This window comes from Protopterus annectens, chromosome 1.part0, assembly GCF_019279795.1.
Source record: "Protopterus annectens isolate FY-2018-M chromosome 1.part0, PAN1.0, whole genome shotgun sequence".
Lineage (NCBI taxonomy): Eukaryota > Metazoa > Chordata > Ceratodontiformes > Protopteridae > Protopterus > Protopterus annectens.
Genome location: NC_056725.1, coordinates 1,546,454,162 through 1,546,477,660, shown reverse-complemented (window position 1 = coordinate 1,546,477,660; position 23,499 = coordinate 1,546,454,162). Strand labels below are relative to the sequence as shown.

At 38.7% G+C, this 23,499-nt stretch overlaps 1 protein-coding gene across 3 annotated transcripts in view; it reads left to right on the top strand.

The window, feature by feature from the left end:
- TMPRSS6 (transmembrane serine protease 6) overlaps window positions 1–23,499 on the top strand; it is a 1,200,807-nt gene that overhangs the window by 793,611 nt on the left and 383,697 nt on the right. For all 3 annotated transcript variants that reach the window (XM_044068021.1, XM_044068020.1, XM_044068019.1), the window contains 2 exons: window positions 13,855–13,997; window positions 16,799–16,897. In XM_044068021.1, the coding sequence (XP_043923956.1) occupies window positions 13,855–13,997; window positions 16,799–16,897 (242 nt within the window). The remainder of the gene's footprint in view (window positions 1–13,854; window positions 13,998–16,798; window positions 16,898–23,499) is intronic.

Genomic DNA, 23,499 nt, shown 5'->3' with positions numbered 1-23,499 from the left:
GAAGGCCTCCCTCCAACACAGAAAGGCTTGGGGGGCTCAGAAGCTTACATACAGTCCTGGATACAGCAAATCTGTATCTGGACTACACTAGTTACAGGAAAGGTAGGAAACAGGCTTACAGATGACACAAGCTGTAAAAAACAGTTATACCAACTTAAGACTCAGCAGAAAATAGGGGGAGGTGGGACAAAACACTTTCAGCAGAGATCTGAAAAACTATACAGTGAATCAAAAATAACAGTGCACAACTCTGAATAAAATTAGTCCAGCAACAATTTACAGTATACAATTCTGAAGAACCAGAAATATACTTAGCTCTGTATATTTCCAGATAGTTTGAAAAGAGTTCTGTTAGACACAGGTTCCAACAATGATATGCAGGCTGTTAACTAACAGGGTGTATTATTATGCAAGTAATCCTTCAGATAGTCAGATGACACAAGCTGTAAAAAACAGTTATACCAACTTAAGACAGCAGAAAACAGGGAGCAGTGGGACAAAGCACTTTCAGCAGAGATCTGAAAAACTATACAGTGAATCAAAAATAACAGTGCACAATACTGAATAAAATTAGTCCAGCAACAATTTACAGTACACAATTCTGAAGAACCAAAACATATACCTAGCTCTGTATATTTCTAGATAGTTTGAAAAGAGTTCTGTTAGACACAGGTTCCAGCAATGATATGCTGGATCCTGTGATTTATGATCTCAGGTTTTTCAGTTTATCCTGCTATACCACAGAGCTAGGCTGTCAGTGTTATCATTTTGAAGTAATTCACACAATAAATGTGGGTATTGATAGTAAATGTTATTCAATTTTTTACCTAACCCTGGCTATTTTTATTCTGTTCATATCCCTCCTATCACTGGCGAATTGTAATTATTTTAACTCTTCTTTATCAAATTCCCATTGTCACAGTGCCTTTCAATTAACTGATTTTTTTTGAATACATGGTATTTCCCTACATAATTGTTATGCATTCATCCTTCACTAGCTTTAAACTATTTTTAAAGTCTTGCTAATGAAGTATTTAAACATGTCATTTACAGTCTTTCCTGCTTTTGGACAGATGAAAACCATGACATCAATGAAAGTTTTCATTCCCTAGTTCGGTCTGTTTTCTCCAAATTGAGTCAAAACATTGAGCTCACTACCCTTTTTACATCCATATGTTGAAATCCATGATGTGGACTTCACCACCTTGACTTATGCCATAGAGAGGGAGTTCCTAGGTAAATGTTACTATATAAGCCCCTTGTCTAATTATCTTCCCCAGTTTCACAATAGACTCCAACACTATTCTTATCTCATTCCTTACCAGGTCAGTTGTGTCTAGAAATTAATGACATTCAATTCCTTTCTCTTTACAGCTGCTGTCCTAAAGATTTTTACCAGGTCCCTCCCAGCTGTGGCTCCAGGCAGACATAAAAATTCATTGCCTTCTTCATCCCATAGATCTACGCTCATAAGAGCTGTTTCCTGTTTAGGGCCTGTGTTTCCCTCTTGGAAGTTCTGTCCTGTTCTGAAGAGAATCCCTACATTTCCTTTAGACTCTACTGGTCATGGCACCATGAAACAGCCATAACAGCACTGTAAAAGAAATGTGGCAAAGGAGAGTAAATGTAATGCAGCTCTCTTTCACCTTTGTCCCATTCATGGAAATCATTCTGGTCCACCTGCTTATCATTCTTGGCAAACAATGGGTTAATGAGAGTGCTATTTATAGTCTTCTGTTTGCAGAAAGGGCAACCCAAAGTTTGACCACCTTTGTCCAAAGATGAACTCCCTTTCTCACATCTAAAATATATATGCAGATGGGGCAGTACAGCATCTTCCAGAATGTGTCCTGGAAGATTGCTTCTGCCCAGCTGCTCTAATGCATGTAAGCCTAAGTATGGCCATTCTTAAGCAATATTCTACCTTCCTTTTGATTCAAAGCTATGGCCAAATAGGTAGGATTTTAAATATTTTTATCAGTGGTGTCTTTTTTTAGACATGATAGATTTTAGCACCATAATTACCAGACATAGCAGAAATGAATCATCAGTATTATAATGTGGGAATTTCTCTCACAGTACTGGCAAATGTTTTACCCAAACAAAGGGCTAAGTAATGACCATTGGACTACCCCCTACCAATTCTACCCTCTGACATAGGAGCTTTTTACCTGAACGTCTAGGTCCTGGAGGTGAATGGTAACCAGATGTCTGTGAATTATAGTTAATTTTTACAAGACCATAAAGTGGCGGCAGTGTTAAAAACCTTAGATATGATATCGAATGGAATGCCAATATGATCACCCTTATTTTCTTAATTAGGGCTGAGGATCAATGTTTTAGTTACACTAACGGCATGCTATGACCAGTGCTGAAGCCATGACAAATATCAGAAAAGAACTCTATTTGTTATATCCTGACAGCTGCTGCTTGTCAACAAATATTTATTTAACATTTGTTTACTGGGATAGTCCGACTGGGTGAAAGACTATTTTCAGTGGAGGCCCAGGGAGAAAAACCCCAAAGACAGTTAACAATATTAACATACAACAATTAGAAATAGACACATTTTGAAATACAAACATTTAGGAACACAAATATCCAAAAATACTTAAGAATACTAGTTTGAACACATCATAATGATTAAAAGTTGCCCATAATATAAAAAAGAACATTCAGTAGGATGGATAGGGAATAATAAAGCAAGATGGCTATTAGCTGAAGCCAGATGAGAAATATTATTAAAAACAGTATGGAAAGTTATGAAAAAGGAACATCAGATGAGAGAGAGGCAAGAGCCTAAGATATGCAAGGAAACAGACTAGAGTGAAAGAAGTATAGAGTCGAAAGGAGAGTAGAGTGGAAATATGAAGGGAAGAGATTAGGGGAGAGAGCTATGGAGATGGAATAAAAGGGAAGGGGCAAAGGTGAGATGTTAAAGGTAGTTCAACTGCTGCAGGCAATGGGTATAGTAGGTTAATTGGCTTGTTGGAATCCACTTTAAATACAAACTTTCTTCTGTAAAATAAGACACATACACAGCTGCATTTGAGATCTGCCACTGCTCCTTCTGTTAATAGACTGCTAACCGTAACTACTACTGTTCTGGCTGAGTTTTCTTTTGGGAGTTTGATAAGGGGTAGGTTTGGTATAATGCTTAAGGTCTTCACCAGCTGTGTAGATAAAGTCATGTTCATTAGCTTAAAGATACTTTTTCAGAAGGTGTTGGGTAAAACGGAGCCAATGTCTGATTGTCAGATTCCATACCTACTAAAGACACTTCACTTCTATAGCGAAGCAAGTAATACAGAACAGCTAGTTCTAATTTCATGTTTGATCACTGTTTTTCATTGTTCCTGATTTGATACATATGTATAAATAATCCATCACTTAAACACAACATAACTCCTCACAGGAGCATCTCCCCCCCCCCCACATCTCACTATTTCATTTGTTATCTATTAAACGTCTCTTACTAACAAACCTCCTCCTCTTTCCATTTGTTCTTTTCCTCTTACTTCCTTTTTTATACAAAACCTGTCATGCCTTTTCAAATAATACTTACCTTTCAAGATTCACTAAATGCTATCCCCTCTTTTTATAAACTATTTAATCTCCTACATCATGCTTAAGACATAGAAATACATTTTTATTAACCAACTAGTCATGATTTTTCTTGCTGTAGCTTTATTATTGCAGCATTTTCTATTCTAATATATGGGGTCTGTTCTACCTTACATACAGCATGTATAACTTTGCGTTTTATATATATATATATATATATATATATATATATATATATATTTGGTAGCTGACCAGAGCGAATGCTCGCATAAGTAAACACTTTTTACTGTTGTAAAAAAGAAAAAGTGATCACTCGTGTGAGCATTTATTGGTGTAAAAAAAGAAAAAGTGATCACTCGTGTGAGCGAACATTCTGTTAAATGAACTTTCTGCTGGCAACCGTTTAAATTAGATTACTTTTCAGCAGGTTAAAGGAATTTGCCTTCACACTGCTGTTGTGTGATCTCAGAGTTAGTATATATATGTAGCAGGAGATCTTAGAGGTGTAGGGGGACTTTCTCCCTTGCAAAAGAAAAAATAGTTTTCATTTTTGATGTTTGTTCATTTTGATTGGTCAATGTAAAATGATTGCTTTTTCTGTGTTCACTCTTATGAATGTTCACAGTTTGCTGAAACATTCATATATGGTATACATTTGTTTTGTCAAACGTTTTTATCAAACAAAATGAAAGCTGATGTGTGTGATCAAAAATCAGCTATTAGTTCTGTGTGAGATCACTGTGCAGTGGGAAGAAGGGAATTTTACCCTTTTGCCATTTTAGTATGATCTCAAAGTTGGTATACTTAATTAGCAATGGGTGTGAGGGGTGCAAGTAGGTTTGCCCTCCTGCAAATAGAAGAGGAGGATATATATATATATATATATATATATATATATATATATATATATATATATATACACACACACATATATTTAGCTTGTATATGAGTATTGTAAATATTGTTTTCTTATGTATATGTGATGTTGTGTCTATCTGTAAAATGTATTTAATCATGCAGTTTTTCTCCTCAGGCCTGTAAACAAATTATTGCCCTGTCAGAATTTCCTGTAAGCAGATGTCAAAAAAATCCAAAAAAACAAATAAACAAATAAATAAATAAGTATTCGTCTTCTGTTATTAACTTGCAAGTAGCTTTTGGTAAGTGCATTCCCAAATGACAGAAGGTTCTGTGAGGAGACGTGACTAATCAGAGGCTGACAGCTCCACAGTGAAGCTGTGAAATTCTGCATGCTCCCGGCATACATAGTGTGGTATGGAGAACCACTTCTATAAAGCTTTTCTATAAAGGCAGAGAATTGATCTCTAGAACATCTGGTGTTAATCTTGCTATACAGAGGGTTTGTAAATGTTCAGTCATTTTCTAGTAAGGATTATTGCTGTCAGCTTTAATTACCAGTTCTTGTTTGCAAAATAGTTTGCCAAAAGGTCAACCATAGATTAAAGTAAATCACTACTGAAGACTTTCCTTAACACACTACAGTTACTCTGTCTATGACATTAGCTGTGTACATGGTCAGTGATAAATGTGTCTAGCATAAAAAAAGAGTAGAATTTAAGAATGTGTTAGACAAACATAATATAATTCTTTTGAAGGGGGAAATGAAAAAAGACAATCTGTTAGCTAACTAATTTACACCACAAGTGATGTAAGCATGAGTTGTCGGAATTTGCACTGCTGTTGATGTGGCTTAGATATACAAAGCAAATACTTCAGAAATGTGAGAAATATAATAAAACAGTGCAATGGATGATGATAGCAAACATTGTTTTTTCATCTCTGTCTTACACTGTGGTAACACAAGTCTACATTTAGTGCTGCTGCTACTGCATTCTTTCCATTCAATAGTGTGATTAGGATTAAAAATGCTTTCATACTTTATCAGAGAACCACCATATGACATGCCCAGCATGTTATACTGCTACTGTTCAGTCACTGTAGCACTCATGTTACACTATTTGGCAATAACTAAATGAGTTATAGGTGCTAATGAGGGTTCTAGCAAACATCTATCCATCCATCTACAACACATTTTCCCATTTTTGCACAAGGGATCAGGGTGTCACATCACAAATGACAATCATTGAGAGCAAATGTTCACAATGCTAGGTGGCTAGTATATACATTACATAATGCAATGGATAGATAATGTGAGTCAAGCTGCTCTTAATGCACTTTTTTGCACTGTTGAAACCCACCACTGTATAGCACTGAAAAGCCTAAATTGGTTAGAACTGTCACGCCAACTAACATATACACAACTTCTTACCACCTATAAAATTATCCAGCATCCATCTGCCTGTCCAACACTAAAAAAAATTCTGCTCATCTATGTTCCCAGTCAGTCGATGTGATCTTCTGACCAAAAACTCCTGTCTGTCTACAAACCTAGCAAATCTGCTGGGCATTGTCTGTATCCGTACAAGGTTGCTAAGTCCTAGAACTCCTTATCTGTATCCATCAGGTCTATACCCTCCCTCCCATCTTTCAAAACCACTCTGAAAGACTTCCTAGCTAAAATCTGGCTCTGTTCTTGCTCAAAGCTAGGATAAACTAAATCCCTAAATGTGAACAAGAAGCGTTTCATTCCGTACACCTCCTTACTCCCTTCATCACATATTTCCTTACTGCTATCTAATTCTCTTCCCTGACTTTCTCTCTAAATATACCGTAAGCCTGTTCTCCCTCACTTCGTATTGCAATTCCTGTTTGTATTAGACTAACTTTCCTTTAATTTCTCTACAAACTGTCTAAAATTGTATTAAATATTAAATGATTATATTATGTCTAATTTGTTATAATTATTTAAAGTGCAGATGTTTCTGTTTTATTTTTGAAGACTGTAAAATTATTAAAATGTTTTGTAATAATTTAGAGCTTGTTTCCCCAAGCCTCCACTGAAAATTGGCTTCTACCTACATGGATTTTCCCAGTAGTCAAACGTCAAATAAATAAATAAGAAGACAGAGATAATTGGCTTTACAGCAGCAACTGTAGCTGGAAGCAATTAAGAGACCCTACCTGCATTTGGCAATGTATCCAATTTTTGTAAACAATAACACTGTGACCAGACCTCAAACTCCATGCTGAAGGGTCTTAGCTGAGATAAGATTACATCTCGTATAGCTAGCATGTTTAATTAATCCCAAGCCATTGTATGAGGTCACTTTACAAATGCATAGGCTTGTAGGTTATTACTGGGCACTTCATCAGGTAGATATTTTTTAGACAAGGCCCTGCATTTTCCATTACTTCTTACCCATTTGTATAAGGAGCTGAAGGGCCAGACCTGGTGTAAATTTAGAGTTTCCCATCCACTTGTCTAGGCTGACAACTGGTAGAGATTTAGGGAGCTACTTTCTTTAATATAAGAGGGATGTCTATTATACAGGAGAGAAACTGTTTTAGAATGGTATCTGTCCTGCCAGAAGACTCTGTTTGAGTTGCAGTGGAGGTTTAGGTCCCTTGTGTGGGTATTCATGATGCTATAGGGTTGTAAACATGTTGGAAGTCATGCAGGACTGAGTCATTTGAGGCCTTGTAGACTAGATAATGGTCACCTTATAGGAGTCTGTATTCATGGAACTCCTAACTTTGACTTTTCAGTGAGAAAAATATTTTTTTTCTTCAAATTGGATCACAGGTCTGGACAAATATATACTGAATGTAGCATTATATTCTATTATGGGCCTAATAATGGAAGAGAAGAAAGGGATTTGTCCCATGCACCACCTTACTAGTGCATATTAACCCTTACCCTACTCCTATTCCTAATTCTACACCATACCTCAGAAAAAAACTTTATACCCTTTCTGTAACACCACCACTACACAAGGCATTCTGAGACACATTGCATATAGCAATACACATGTAGAACACTAAATCTGTCCCTTTCTCTAGTACATATGCTAACCATAACAGACAGACAGACATACAGACAGACAGACAGACAGACACACACACACACACACACACACACACACACACACACACACATACACGCACACACGCACACATACATGCACACGCACACACACACACACACACACACACACACACACACACACAGACACACACACACACACACACACACACACACACACACACACACACACACACACACACACACACAAACAAACCCCTAACGTTAAAGCTTTTGGCATATCTAAACGCTTCAGCATTGAGATCCCAAACCCACACTTACCCTGCCATGCACATTCTGTATTCCTTCTTCTTTAGTCATGGCCAGTAATAGACAAGGAATGCTTCTGATGAATTTTCATAAACCTCACTATGGTGATAAGCTGATAATTCAACAGAGTGAAGTGAATTCCCTAAAACAGCAGTTAGCGACCAATACTGCATCATTTGTCTCAGTGCTTTAAAGTCAAACAGAGAAGGACAATAGTCTATTATCTGCAGACTGTAAAGTTTAATGAAGCACTGAAATCCATGTTAAGGAAAGTTATTGATGTGGATGGTAAAAGCTTATACCACCTGTTACCCTACATACTGTCTGCAATAAGAGACAAGTTAATATCTAGTGCAACAGTGTTTAATGGGAAATAATTCTTTTTTGGATCCAACCCAGTTTGGCTTTGTCAAAGGCAGATCATGCCTTCTAAACTTGGTTGACTTTTTCGAAACAGTCACCAAGGCCATTGATGAGGGAAAGGCAGTCCATACAGCCTACCTAGACCTGGCGAAGGCTTTTGATACAATACCTCACTCGGGTATCATTGAAAAACTCATCAACTTAAATGTAAACCCATACATTACAAGATGGGTTGCAAACTGGCTGAGTGACAGAACCCACAGGGTCAGAGTTGCTGGCGCCATGTCAGACTCAAAGCCTGTCACAAGTGGTGTCCCACAGGGCTCAGTCCTGGGCCCACTCTTGTTTGGCATCTACTTTTCTGAAGTACAAGCAAACACAGGAGGGTTATGTCTGACAAAGTTTGCAGATGACTGCAAACTGGGCCGTAGTTGAAAACACATCCGACACAGATATCCTTCAGAAGGGTCTCACAGAAATGGATAACTGGTGCCAGAGCCATGGCCTAAAGTTAAATGCCAAGAAATGCATAGTCATACCCTTCGGGAAAAATAAGGTTACCCCTAGCTACCATATAGGTGGCAATCCCTGAACACAGAAGAAGTTATTAGGGACCTGGGAACCCAGGTTGACAGTAGCCTTTCATTCGACACTCATATTGCTAAAGTAGTTAGGAAGACCTTCTACATTGCCCACCTTATCATGAAGGGATTCACATCTAGATCAAGGGAAGTCATAGTCTCCCTATACTCATCACTCATCAGACCAATGATCGAGTACAATGCCCCATTCGGAATGTATCTGACCCGACACTTGCAGCAGCTGGAGAGGCCACAAAAGTTCCTCACCAAAAGAATAAAGGGTCTCAAAAATCTGTCTTATGCTGCCCGACTGAAAGAACTCCATTTATATTCAGTTGCTTACCGCTTGCTCAGAGGTGACCTATGCCTGACATACAAGGCCATGTCAAACCCAGATTTGATGAACATGCTTCATCTCAAAAAATCTAGATCCCTCAGAGCCACAAGGGCGGGAGACTTAAACCTCGACACGGTTATTAATAGGACGTGCTGGAGGGACAGATTCATCACCCAAAGACTCCCTATGCTGTGGAACAAAATCCCGGTTTATGTGAGGCAGAGCACCTCGCTGGCCTTGTTCAAGAGGAATCTTGACCAATGGATGGGAGATCGCAGATACACCCCAGGGGTTACCTCAGTGTCACTGCTCGACAGAGGCACAGCAAAATAATGGGCATAGTTTCTCCAAACTAAAGGGGTGGCGTAAGCCACAAAACTATGGGCTAGGCTTATAAATGCCCTCGGGCAGATAGCCTAGTATGAACCTATGAACCTATGAACCTATGAATGGAATGAATAAATAATAATGACCTCAGAATTTCACAGGTCTACTACATGCACCCAAGTCCCAGGAGTTCATAGGCCACCATATCATGCCCAGGGACACAGACATCTTGTAGCTCATAAGGGGTGCTGCTTGTGCTCAAACTGGACTACATGTTCAGCTGAGGTGCAGCAGCCATGCAGAGAGAGTGGAAATACCTCACCTCACCAGGACATGAGCAAGGTAAATGTGGCAGCCATGATGAGGGAATGGGAGGTGGGGGAGTGTAGATTAAGTTCCAGGCAGTGATCTGGAGGGTCTTTAGGCTTAGGGAGTGGAAAGGGAGTTTTATGGTTAAGAAGTGGGAGGGCAGTTTAGTCTCAGGAAAAAGAAGGAGAGTTTTAAGGTTAGACAGTGGGATGTGAGTTTAGGGGTATGAAACAGCAGGACAGTATTAAGCTTAAGGAGTAATATGTGAGTTTAAGGTTATGGAAAAATCAGGAAGTTTAGGGGAGAGTGGAGTTTTATGTTTAAGGAATGATCTGGAAATTTATGGTAATGGAACAGTAGGGGAGTTTTATAGTTAGGGTTAGGGACCAGTTAGGAGTTTTAGGGTTAGAGTTAGGGCTCCAGAAGGGCTATACAGTTTAATATGGAAAGATAGTGGGAGAGCTAGGCAATTAAGTAGGACTGGGCAAGTGGGAGTTAAGTAACTTGCCATCTAAAGCAGGTGGCAGCAAGCATATATGACATGAGCTACTACTATGCAAGCACTTTTAGTAGGCATAAATAGGTTCATAGGTAGGTATTAGGCTATCAGCCCTGGGGCCTATACAAGCCCAGCCAAAAAGGTACCCTGGCTTTTGCCACCCAAGAAAATTATTTTCCTGTGCCACAGTCGAGCAGAGCCACAGAGGTGATCCCGGGGTGAATTTCCTATTTCCCATCCAATCATCGAGATTTTTCTTGAAAAGTGCTAATGAGGAGATTTGTTTGATATAGATAGGTAGTTTATTCCAGAGTATGGGAAGTCTCTGGGACAGGAATATATCCCTCTGGCATGTTCTGTTTATTGTGGTGCCAAGGTTTAGGTCCCTAGAGCATGTAGCTCAGAGGGATTGGGATTTATTTAAGTGGAGCATGTCCAACAGCTCTGGGTTTGACATAGCTTTGTATGTTAGGCAGAGATCATCTCTGAGTAGGCGATATACGACAGAGTAAAGCTGGAGTTTTTTGAGACGGTCTGCGTAGGGCATCTGTTTGAGGCCTGTAATCCTCTTTGTGAGGTATTTCTGCGGACTTTCCAGTTGTTGTAGATGTCTTGTGAGGTACATACCAAAAGGGGAGTTGTACTCTATAATGGGTCTAATGAGTGATGAGTAGAGGGGAACAATGGCCTCTTTTTTTCTGGATGAGGAACCTTTTGTGATGAGGTGTGTCATGTAGGAGGATTTCCTGACCACTGTGGTGATGTGATTATCAAAGGAGAGACTACTGTCCACCTGTGTCCCAAGGTCTCTTATCACACTTCCAGTGTTAAGTATACTACCGCCTATGTTGTAACTCATGGGTACAGAGTTTTTACCAAAGGGGATGACAATGCACTTTTTGGCATTGAGCTTGAGGCCATGGCTTTGACACCAGGCATCTGTCTCAGTGAGGCCCTTTTGTAGGATGTCCACATCGTTAGGATTTTCAATTATGGCTCCTAGTTTGCAGTCATCTGCGAACTTCATTAGCCAAAGATCTTCTGTGTTAGCCTGTACTTCAGAGATGTAGATACCAAACAGGAGAGGACCCAGGACTGAACCCTGTGGTACTCCACTTGTCACTGGTCTGAAGTCGGATTTGGAGTCTGCTGCTTTCACAGCGTGGGTTCTGTCAGTGAGCCAGTTGGCAACCCATCTTGTGACATAGGGTTTTATACCTAGTTTAGTGAGTTTATCTATAATTCCAGAGTGGGGTATGTTGTCAAAAGCCTTGGCAAGATCTAGATAGGCTGTGTGAATCACCTTAGCCTTGTCTACAGCTTTGGTGACTGCTTCAAAGAAGTCTATCAGGTTTAGGAGACATGATCTGCCTTTTACAAACCCGAACTGGGTGGGGTCCAGAGTTTGGAGATTACCATTGTCTTTGTTTATAAGTTCCATGATGATATGTTCCAGGGCCTTGCAGACCAGGCTCGTCAGGTTAATAGGGCGGTAGTTCCCAGAGTCCGTAGTGGCTCCCTCCTTGTGGAGTGGGATAACCGTCACTGTGTGCCATTCAGCAGGCATTATGCCTGAGGTGAGGCTATGATTGAACATGGTACTTAGGTGGGGTGCCAGTTCATTCTGTAGTTCATGTAGCACACAGCTTGGGATGTTGTCTGGTCCCATGGATCCTGTGTTCTTGGCTTTGGAGAGTGTGGTTTTTACCTGTTTAGCCGTGATTACAGGAACTTTGCATTCTTCCATTATAGAGATGGGCTCTTTAGGAGATGAGAGGGGAGTAAAGTTATCACTGAACCTATCTGCGAGGATGTTGGCAATATCAGTTGGGTCTGTATATTTAGTGAAATTGTGCTGTAACTCAGAGCAGATCTGAGTGTTGCCACTGAGATTCTTGACATAGCTATAGAATGCTTTGTGGTTGTCTTTAGAATCAGTGGCAATTTTGTTTTCGTAACTAGCTTTGGAGGATTTTATCAGGGATCGCAGCTTCTTACTGAGGCTGACCAGGGAGCTCCTCCACTCATGGGATTTTACTCTCTTTTGCAACAGTTTCTTCCTTCTGTTGTACAGTTTGTTTATGGGCAGGGGACCACCAGATTGGCTTCCTTTTTTTGGAGGATAGCATCTTGGTTCTGTTTGGGATAGCACGATCCATGCCCTCATGTAAGTGCTTATAAAGTGCAATTGTGTAGGATTCAGTAGTCGTAACTGTATTGTCCATCTGCATGGGTGTCATGAAGTTCACCACTTCTGTCTTAAGAAGCATGAAGTTGGCTTTAGAGAAATCTTTTACCATGGTTTCATTAATGGGGGGTAGGGGCAGGATGTGGATATCTAGGGTAATTAGCTTATGGTCAGATCGGACCAATGAGGCGTTGACTTCAGGTGTGGAACACTAGTCACTCATGTTGGTAATGACTAGATCTAGGATATTGTTGCCCCTGGTGGAGGTGTGGATAAGTTGATCCAGGACATTGGAGTTTATGAATTCCAGAAAGCGTTGAGCAAAGGAGTTGGTACATGAGTAGTTTTCCAGTTAATGGTGGGGTAGTTGAAATCGACCATTATTAGGGTGTTTGGTTGAACCCTAATATTTTCCAGTACATCAGGAAAAGAGGAGTGAGAATCCTGGGGCATGGTGGGTGATCTGTATCAAGCTACAATTTGGATTGCAGTTTTGCCCAGAGTTAGTTGCACTTGGATAACCTCGGCTGCATTATGCTGAGCAACTAGCCTGGAGGTGTGGATATCCTTAATGAATATGGACACACCTCTGCCTTTGGTGTTCCGGTCCAGGCTACATGGCCGAAAAATGTGGTATGAGTTATAGCCTGGTAGTGCAGGGATGTCCTCTGGAGCCTTGAACCAGGTCTCAGTCACTGCACAGATATCGATGTTCTCCATTTTAAGGAGTGCCTCGAGTGAGTGCATTTTGAGATTTAGACTTCTAGCATTGAGTAGCATCACCCTCAGTTTTTGCTTGCCTGTTCCTGTTATGGTGGTGAATTTGTCATTTGAACCTTGCCTAAAAAAGGCACTATAGGGGCGGCAAGAATCTTAGCCAGTATCCGGAATCCCAGGGGTGACAGGTGCAGGCCGTCTCTGTCAAAGCATCATGGTCTGTCAACCATGTCATCCCAGGCAGACAGATACTGGATCCCTTTAGAATGGCACCAGAAGCTTAGCCAATTATTGAAGTCAGTCATTTTGTCCTTGTACTGCGGCATCATTCTGGGTGATGGCAGAATGCTACTCAGGGCTAGGGTCATACCTGCCTGGGCTACAAGATCGGAGAGCTCTTCCATGTCTCTTTTCATGTAGTCCAGGGAGGTACATCTCAGGTCATTCACACCAACATGGACAATGACAGAGTCATATTTGTACTTGTTGTGCACTTATAAAGTGCACTCTGTAAAGTCTGATATTCTTAGTTTCCAATTTCATTGCAATTGAGAGGACTACTAGCTACTTGGGACAGTGAAGCCTACTGGGTCTTTACAACATTGTCAACTCTTGCTGTGAAGCATTCAGTGTGTAAGAAGTAAACTTCATCACTTTAAGGCCTGTATTGTTAAAACCTTTAATTTTATAGCCCGCATAGAAAAATACGTCATGACTAAATACCTCTGATGCATTTAATGTGCTGTCTTTTAACAGGCTTTGTGGAATGCGAATCTTGCAGCCTTACGTAGAAAGAATCTTTACATTGTCACGCATCATTACCATTACATTTGCATCTCAGATATCTTTAACAGGACCGGGGGTACAGTTCCATTTTGGTCTCTTTAACCAATCAAATCGTAAGTACTAACTGATTTTCTTTTTAGTGGCATCTTTATTATGTTTTTAATCTTTTCAGATTACTTATATTTCCTGTTTTTTTTATCCATATGCTCAATGTATTTTTCCCCTATATTAAGAAATGAACTGATCCCACACCAGTTAATTTTGTAAACTTTAATACCAAACACAAGAAAATGTAGCAAATAAACTGAGATTGTGATAGTGATGCTAGTTAGAGATGGGATCCATGTGTTAATATTACAATGAATGGGTTTAGTAACTTAGTAGGAGAAGGTTATTTCTACTGCAAATCTGGTTCGAGATGAAGCACCTGTACTATAATTTACCCTGTAAGAAGTATCAAACTTCGAAGACCTTTTATCAATGCATCACTTTTTGCATAAGTAGCATTTGTTACACTAGTCATCACCAACCAATTGGAAAATCAAAATTTAAGAGGACAGAAAAAATATGGAAAATAATAGTGTGCAACAGTTTTCCGCTAAGTTGACTTCTCATTTGAATCAAGTGCCATGCAAATGCTTCGTTTAATGAAAGGAAAAGGACTCACAGCAATCTGAAGGAACTCGGTGAGCTGAGTAAAGAATGGTAATGTTATATTCAGTCTCATTTTATTATTTGATCTGATTGAGTTTTACAGCAAAGCACACAGATAGTAGAAAACTGAATGTTATGGTGTGCTGATGCACATAGTAAATAAATTGGTATTCCCATGGTCTGATCCTGGCAAGTTATTAACATTCCTTAGCTGTCAGTTGTGAATATATTTAACATCATTTGCCTGTAAAAGGTTTCCATCATTTAAAAATGTCCAACATTTTAAAGTTGTGAACAGATTTCAGGAGTTTAGATGCCATGTAAAAATGTGTGTATTTCTTAAAATGGAATTATTTGCTCTCATTTTAGCTTTGCATTAAGTACCTCACAATATTTCCCCTATTTAGTTTTCTACTCTGGAATATCTGCTGCAATCTGTAGTAGAGTCAATGCAGTTTTATCAAATAATAAATTGTGATATTTCACTGCTCCAAAGGCTTCTCTGTTCCTCTGCTTTAATAAGCACATCTACAATGTTACCTCTGTAAACATGCATGTCCCATTATTAGGTTCTATATACTTCATCTACACTGTGGTACAAGTTAGTGACATCAAGCACTTTAGGATAGCACAGGGTGGGAGAGCTTGACAGATGAGAAAACTTTATATGAAGAGTTATAGAGAAAAGGCCCATATTCTAAATGTTTTCATATAAACGCGAAGTACTCTTTTCAGAGTGACAGAAAAGGCAACAATGATAAACATTTATTTCTCAGTTTTCATGAGTGGGAAAAGCAGTTATCAAACAATATAGCAGAAATATTTCAGGTTAATAGTACTGATCTAAACCCAGGCTGAAAGTAAAAAAGACTTTAAGGGTAATTCTAAAACAAAGTGGAGCACCTGAAAACATAAATTTGTATCAAACTGAGGAGTTCTGCAAGATACCATGCCTATGGAATAAAAGATTATGACTTTTTTTCTGAAGGAAAGGCTTATTGAGTATAAGTCGTTGGAGCATGGGAACCAAGGCAGCGTGGGCCTACAGCAAGATGTAAATATCAGTCAAACCTAAAAAGATTTAACTGACTGCTGTTAGAGCAATAAACCAGAAAAGAACTTTATATATGGCCTACTTAGATTTTTAGCATAGTGTCATACAAAATGAATATACAAGTTGGACAGTCTTTCAGAGGGATATATATATATATATATATATATATATATATATGTATATATATATATATATATATATATATATATATATATATATATATATGTATATATATATATATATATATATAAATATATATACACAAGTACATTAGGTTGGTAAAAATGACAAGTAACAAAATGCAAATGTGAGCAGTAACTTGTCTACCATGAGAAAAGAAGGTGTGACACTCTTTAAGACTAAATATTGTATTTAGTTTTCTTTAAAGAAAAATAACTATGTTTTTGTAGTCCTTCCACCTTATTACTTTCTACTCGGCCCTTTTTTTTCTCCTTTTTAGCTCCCTTCTACTTTTCTCCTTCTCTGTCCAAATCTCCATACACGTGTCTGTAGTTCACCTTTTATCTCCTTTTTTCGTTCTCCACCTATACCTGATTTTTCATGAGTGTTTACCTATCTCTTCCTTATGTACAAGCATATTAACTGCAGCACTATCCATTTTCTGTACAGTCTCTGGTTGACTGTGATATTGCTTTAATAATAAGGATGCTAAAGTTGTTTTCTTTTTGTTTGATATGGTACCTATATTCACCTGGGCTGTGTTTGAAATTGGTCCATTTCTAACAAGAAAGATTTTTCAGTGCTTAGTTAAAACCTAATTTAATGCTATTATACCCTCTTACACAACTCATATCATCCTGCCACACTCAAAATTACCCAAATATGTGATAGTATATTTACACTCATGTACATATTTCTTAGCAACAATACTTTTCTTTTTCTTTTTTCTTATTTTTCAGCCAGGTAAAGCCACAGGGCACAAATACGTCTTTCCAGGAGTAACCCAGGAGCACTGTCTGGTTAAATGACTTGCTAAGATGGACACTGAGGAGATAACATTCAGGGACTCAGGATGACATTTATGAGCAGCCAATACCCTTAATTTTCCATACTAAACGTCCTATGTTTCAATTTATTTTGTTTTCTGTGATCAGTCACCACGTTTTTGTGTGAGAGTATGTATATCCCCCCTGACATATGCTTTGTATATCTATGGTACTAACTATACTATATGTGTTTTTATAGCTTGCCCTGGTGAATTTTTTTGTTCACTGAATGGACTCTGTGTTCCACCCTGCGATGGTATAAAGGATTGTCCAGATGGCCTAGATGAAGCAAACTGTGGTAAGATATACATTTATCTAAGTTTTAGAAAATAATTTTATAAACTGCATGCTGCTGATAAAGCTGGAATTAGAAATTTAAGCCACAATTCCATTTCACAGACAATATAAAAAGGGAAATGACCAAAAAGAACTAAACAAATGTTCCCCACTATATACGATCCACCAAATAAGCAAACTCATAAAAGATAAACAGAATGAAGCATGGGCAAAATGCACATTGAAAATAATAAAAAGTATTGTTCATTTTGCACATGGCCAGCCCCTGTTATATACGTGCAAGGATGTACTTCTTACTTTCTCCTTATTTATTATTCTGAGTTTGAGTTCATACATCCTGAGGGAAAGGAAAACACCTTTTTTTCTTAAAATACCACATACCTGCTTCCCCAAAATCTGTGCAACCTCAGAACAAGAATAAGTGAGGGATATATGGAGGAAGTCTCCATATGCAGCTGCTCCCTTGAAGAAACACCAATAAATTTCTAACTATTGTGAAATAATATCTGGTATGTGTGTTTCTGTATGATATTTGTTGTGAATGATTTTTATTTCAACACATTGATGTTTGGGAACTTGAGTTTTGCCAGCTTTTAAGAAGGTGAACTGCCATACATCCCACAGGCCTCTGCCCATGTGACATGATTTCAAATACCTTTTTTAAATCCAACTTGTACTACAAAACAGTATTGTTTAAGAAAAAAAGGCTAATATTTTGAGTTTTGTTCATTAATGTAGCCAGAGTACAAAAAACTGCTCAGAATAACTTCACTTAGGAAGATTATCTAAGGTGGGGCAAATTTACGTATTATTCCAGTCCAGAATTTATAGCTGCTTTTCTGCATAACTGCCTGGAGATTGAGATTGCAAAGCCATACATATTCACAGGTAAGGGAAGCATATGCAGTATTGACAGCAAGTGATACTTATGGAAATGGTAAGTTTCAGGAAGACCTGATGCATCAGTGGAACTCATCATCAAAATCTTATGAGCATAAACAGAAAATATTATGCCCTGTGTTAAGTGGGGGATAGGCCCCTGCAGCAGCCATAAGGGAGCTTCTTTCATGCACCCCTTTACTTAACATTACTGGCACAATCCCACCACCTCAGGGTAGGTTATCTGTATTCAATAAAATGGTCGAGCTATAGAGCAGTTCTCAACAAAAAAATATCAACTTACATATATTTGTGGGTACAAGTTGGGAATATCTGGATAGTTCAGTTTTGGAGCTCCTTTTGAGTAGGTTATGTGCATTCAAAAAAGTGGTCCAGTTTTTTTATCGATTCTCAACAAAAACTCAAGTTACAGATAGTTTGGGGTACAATTTGGGAATGCCTGTATATTTCAGGTTTACAAATTCGTTTGGAGTGAAACATGATTTTACGGATTCTTCGGTATGAGTTTAACTGCTTTTACATAATTGTCATTTGGTAGCTCTGTGAGGAATTATGCCCAAATCATTATCTCAAGAATGTAGTAGATTTATTTAATTTGTTATTGCTTGAATCTCTGTTGAATAGCAAAAATGATCACATTTTGATTAAAAGTAGAGCTGGATTCCAGGAGATCAGGGCAGTATGGTATAAGGTGAACACCAAGAAGAAACAGCTACCCTGATCTTTGGTGACTGCAAAATGCAGGACTGTAAAATAGGCAGTGAAAGGAGACTGCCATGTGAAAAAAGGATGTCAGCTCATATAATGATACACAGTATTTAAACACAGCACTCATCTGTACTCTGTTTTCTGTGGTTGCTGCCCAAAACAAGATGGATGCCACACAGGGATATAATACTTATGCATATACATACACATGCCAGAAATACACACATACACACACACACATACACAAATGCATTTATCTATCTATCTATATATATATATATATATATATATATATATATATAGATTCACTTCATAACACTAAAAGTATGCATTACATACCTAGAGAGAGACTATGACTGCAGAGTTAATTTGATCACAATCCTTTTGTTGCAACCCAGTTTTGGTCATAGAAATGGTTGTTGATGAATTACATTGAATTATGCTACAGTTGAAGTTGAGGAGGTTGAATATAGCATCATTTAATTTATTTCACTAGAGTCTCTGTTGTGCAATAATGGAATTAGCATATTTATTTATTTTTTGTGTTATTTATGTATATAGGATCTCGACCATTATGATCACAAATGTAAATATATTGTTTAGATTTGCAATCATTAGGTATTGGTGTTTTATGGTTTAGTTGTTACTGATCGGTGATGAAATGGTGGGACATTTTGTGTTTTCCTTCATTTAATTTTCTGTCAGCACAATTATTCTCATTATAAATATAAATATAGTATAGTACTTCATATATAATATTATAGTATAATATATTACAGTTTATATGTATACATACACACACACATACACACACACACACACACACACACACACACACACACACACACACACACACAGATGCACTCACATCCACACAACACAGATAGAAACATAGGATCATAGGTTTTCACTAGGTATCGACCCGTAGGTCATTTCAAGCCTAGTCAGTTCATCCCAATGTAATTCCATAGATATGCTAGATAATACCTAGGATTGCATTTAGTAATAACTGCCCATGTCCAGGAGGTTTGTGGGCACTATCCCTGGTAGGAATTTACGGTGCCCCATCCACTCGTCCAAATTCCTCTTGAACAGTGTCATAGAGGTGCTCTGCTTCATATGAATTGGCAGCCTATTCAAAAGACATGGCAGTCACTGGGAGACAAATCTGTGCCTCCAGCACATCCTATTTAACTCATAGGCCATATTTAGGACCCTGGCATGGGTAGCTTGATTTATGGATATGCAGCAAGTTCATTAGGTTTGTGTCTGAGATTGCTCTGTGAGCCAGGTATAAGTCTCCCTTAAGAAGTTTATACAATACAGAGTATAGTGACAGGGACTTTAGTTGATCTGTGTACAGCACATGCTGCAGTCCCTTGATCTTCTTTGTTAGAAACCTCTGAGGTGTCTCCAGTTGCTGCAGGTGCTTTGTATGTTACATGCCAAATGGGGCATTATACTCAATTATGGGTCAGATTAGTGCCAAGTATAGAGGGGTTATAACCTCCTTTGCTCTTGAGATGATGCCTTTACTAATCAAGTGCCATTTCCATGTGGAAAAAGGATGGCTTTATGGCTTTTACAGAACAGTCTTTCCACATCAATACTTCATTTCTCTGCTACAATAAAGTAGTTATACAGGACGATTGACAGTTCTAGTGTAAAAAAGTGATCCCAGCTGACTGGCACAGACTGCACATATTACAGACCACACACACACACACACACACACACACACACACACACACACACACACACACACACACACACACACCTATGGTTAGATGTATTTCTAGTCTACATTCTGAACCTGATTTAGGTAGAGGTACCAAGCTCCTATATTACCCACCTGAGGCACTGCATACCCCATTCTTGTATTTATGGGTATGTACCACCAGTTCTTAGTTCTGCCAAGCATTGGATCAGTGCCCTGATACATTTCCTTGGAGTCAGGCACAGGTCCTGCAGCCAACATAACATGGGGGTTGGGAGGGTGGCCTAATGGTTAAGGTGTTTGCCTTACATACACAAGGTATAGCACTGTACAGGGTTTGAATCTCACAAGGAATAATTGGCTAGGCTTAAAATGGCTCACAAGGGCAGTTAGCCTAGTACTAGCCTATGAACCTATAAAGGTTGTGCTCTTCCTCATTTGTATACAATGTGGGCAAAATGCCCTTTCTTGGAACCGTGGCTGTGCTGTATATAGCACAAACTCATGGCAAACTTTTTCCCTAAACATAGACTATTTTGCAAGCCAGGCCTCATTCTGAACAAAACAATATGATTATACAATATTTTTGTCCGCAGTAATATAAATGCTTACATCACTTGATTGTGAACTGTTTAACACAGAAGATTGTTTTGTGTATAAAGCTACAACCATTGAAATCATTACCAACATAAATATACACTGACAGTATCCAGTAATGTGGAGAAATTCCAAAAAGAAATGAAAAATAAATTTTAAGGAATAAGTTTCCCTGTACACCTCCAGGTAGGCAAACTCTCCAATACCACCTTATTTAAATTCACCAATCACATGGTCATACAGCCATGAAAAAGGGTAGATATCACTGAAGTGAAAAGTATCCCGGCACCACATGTCTACAGCATTCTGTACAATTCTGGACAATATTATAATTAAAGTGCTGACACAGTTCAGAGTAGTAGTAAATGCCCAGTCCCTCACAACCAAAGCATCCAAAATGATGCACAACCCATGGACCATATACATCAAACTTAACTTCTCAGTAAGTAATCCTAACAACAAAGGTAGTAGCTCCATTTCCTGTTTGATGTATATGATCCAATGAAAAAGGATGTGGCAGAAATGAAGCTGCATTATCCCATTATATTTTTTTCTTATCCACAATTTACAGCTTTACACAAAGTAGGATTGCAGTCTGCAGCATTGTCACCTTTGTGACAGCAGCACTAATGCCTGCTGGAAACGAATATAATAAAGCAAAATGCATGGCAATAATAGCATTATCTTTCCAACTGCAAATGTGTTGCCCTTATGCAGTCTGAATATGCTATTTGGCATCATCCTAGATGATGTGAAGCAACTACCAATTAACAAAATAATACTGGAAGCCATTTATAACGACTGCAAATGCAGTGTCAGCAACAATTGTTTACACTCTGTTAACAAAGTCATCATACTAAGTATTGCTAACACTCTCTGTGGATCACTGGACTGTGACATGCTACTGAAATCCTTAATCTAGTATCTGAAGTTTCAACACATTTTGTCTGGATCTAAAAAAAGCAATCTACATCTCATATAATTTTGAGTATAAAGAGACTACTTTGAACACTCAAGAAGCCTCAATCCTCACCGCTAACACCAGTGAGAGGTGTCCACATAGGGAAAGGATAATAAATACACACACAGTAAAGTACAATTTCCCTTAAGAGCACACAGAGATCGCAATCAGTCTGGGGCTGGTTTCTCCGTTTTTCTCCAAGTCTCCAATAAGACTCCCCACTGGCACAGCTATAGTGTCCAGATCTCAGCCTAGTGGGCAAACTAAAACCTCCAGCACCCTCTCTGTCCAACCAGTGATTTGTGTCCCTGCCCAAGTAGCTCTCACACACACACACACACACACACACACACACACACCCACACACACACACACACACACACACACACACACACACACACTCACACACACACACACACACACACACACACACACACATGCACACACACACACACACACACACACACACACACACACACACACACACACACACACACACTTTGAGATAAGGGTTTATACAACCACACAGACACTCCTAGGGAAGGCTGGCACAGGTTCTCCAGCTGTGCCCCTTTTACCCAAACTATATAGTAGAAATCACTGCCACCACCCAGCTAATATTTATCAGCTACTCAAAGGCCCTTATGAAATGGTGTCCAATTATACTGTACAATATTATTATCCAAATGGTAAGTGTGACTGAACAGTCAAGACTTATTTGGAGTGACTTGGTACAGTATCACCATATACATGCAATGTACTCTTAGAGCTTAAATTATCTCTACACAAAACAGCTACAGTGGAAAGGTTTAAAAATATTTAATAATAAATAATAAAAACACAAGACAATACTTCTTAATAGACAGCGCTAGTCAAGAGTTCAGAGATCACAGAGAAATACTTAAAATAATACAGTAGCAAAAATTCTGACATCACAGAAAAACAAACTAGGCTAATCTTCCTATTTCCTAGCTATATCTAAGAGAAAACACAGTTCTAAAATCCTACTTACATCTAGACACAGGCAGAGATCTGGTGAGTTGGATGTTCTCAAGACAAATGCTCTCATGCTCTCATTCTGTCTGTCCTTAAATTGATAACACAGTACCACTAATTCATTTCAGATTACATCATTTCTCTCTGGTTCCCAGGCTAACAGATTCTCAGAGGATAATAGCCCTTGATCTTGCAGCTGGTCAGGAAACCAGAACAATAAAAACATTTATACATGCAAATTCTAGCAATTAACTCTGGTCTCAAGACATTAGGCAGAATGCCTTTATCTAGACATTTGGCTCTGTGTTTTGACATCAAAGAATTGACTTAGCAGCTTTCTTACAGCAGAGTGCACTGTTGTTAAATTTTTGCAGTTCAATATTCAATGCAGTCTTTTCACATTTAAGAGAACAAGCCTGTGGCTTACATTAATATTACAAATGACAGAATTATCTACAAAATTCTATCTGGCTAGACTGGCAGCCTTTACCTATCTTCACACATCTTCCCCCCTAGAGAACTCAAGCTAGTTTTTCAAGTGACCCTTGAGAAACGTTGCTTGAGAGGGTTAGGTCTATCTGAGTATACCTTACCCCATTCCCTGTCTTGAGAGCCCATCAGTGTTGGCATTGCTAATCCCACTGTGGTGTTGCACTGATATATCATATGCTTGCAACCTTAGGCTCCATTTTAGCAACTTGGAACTTTCCTGGCTGGCTTTGTT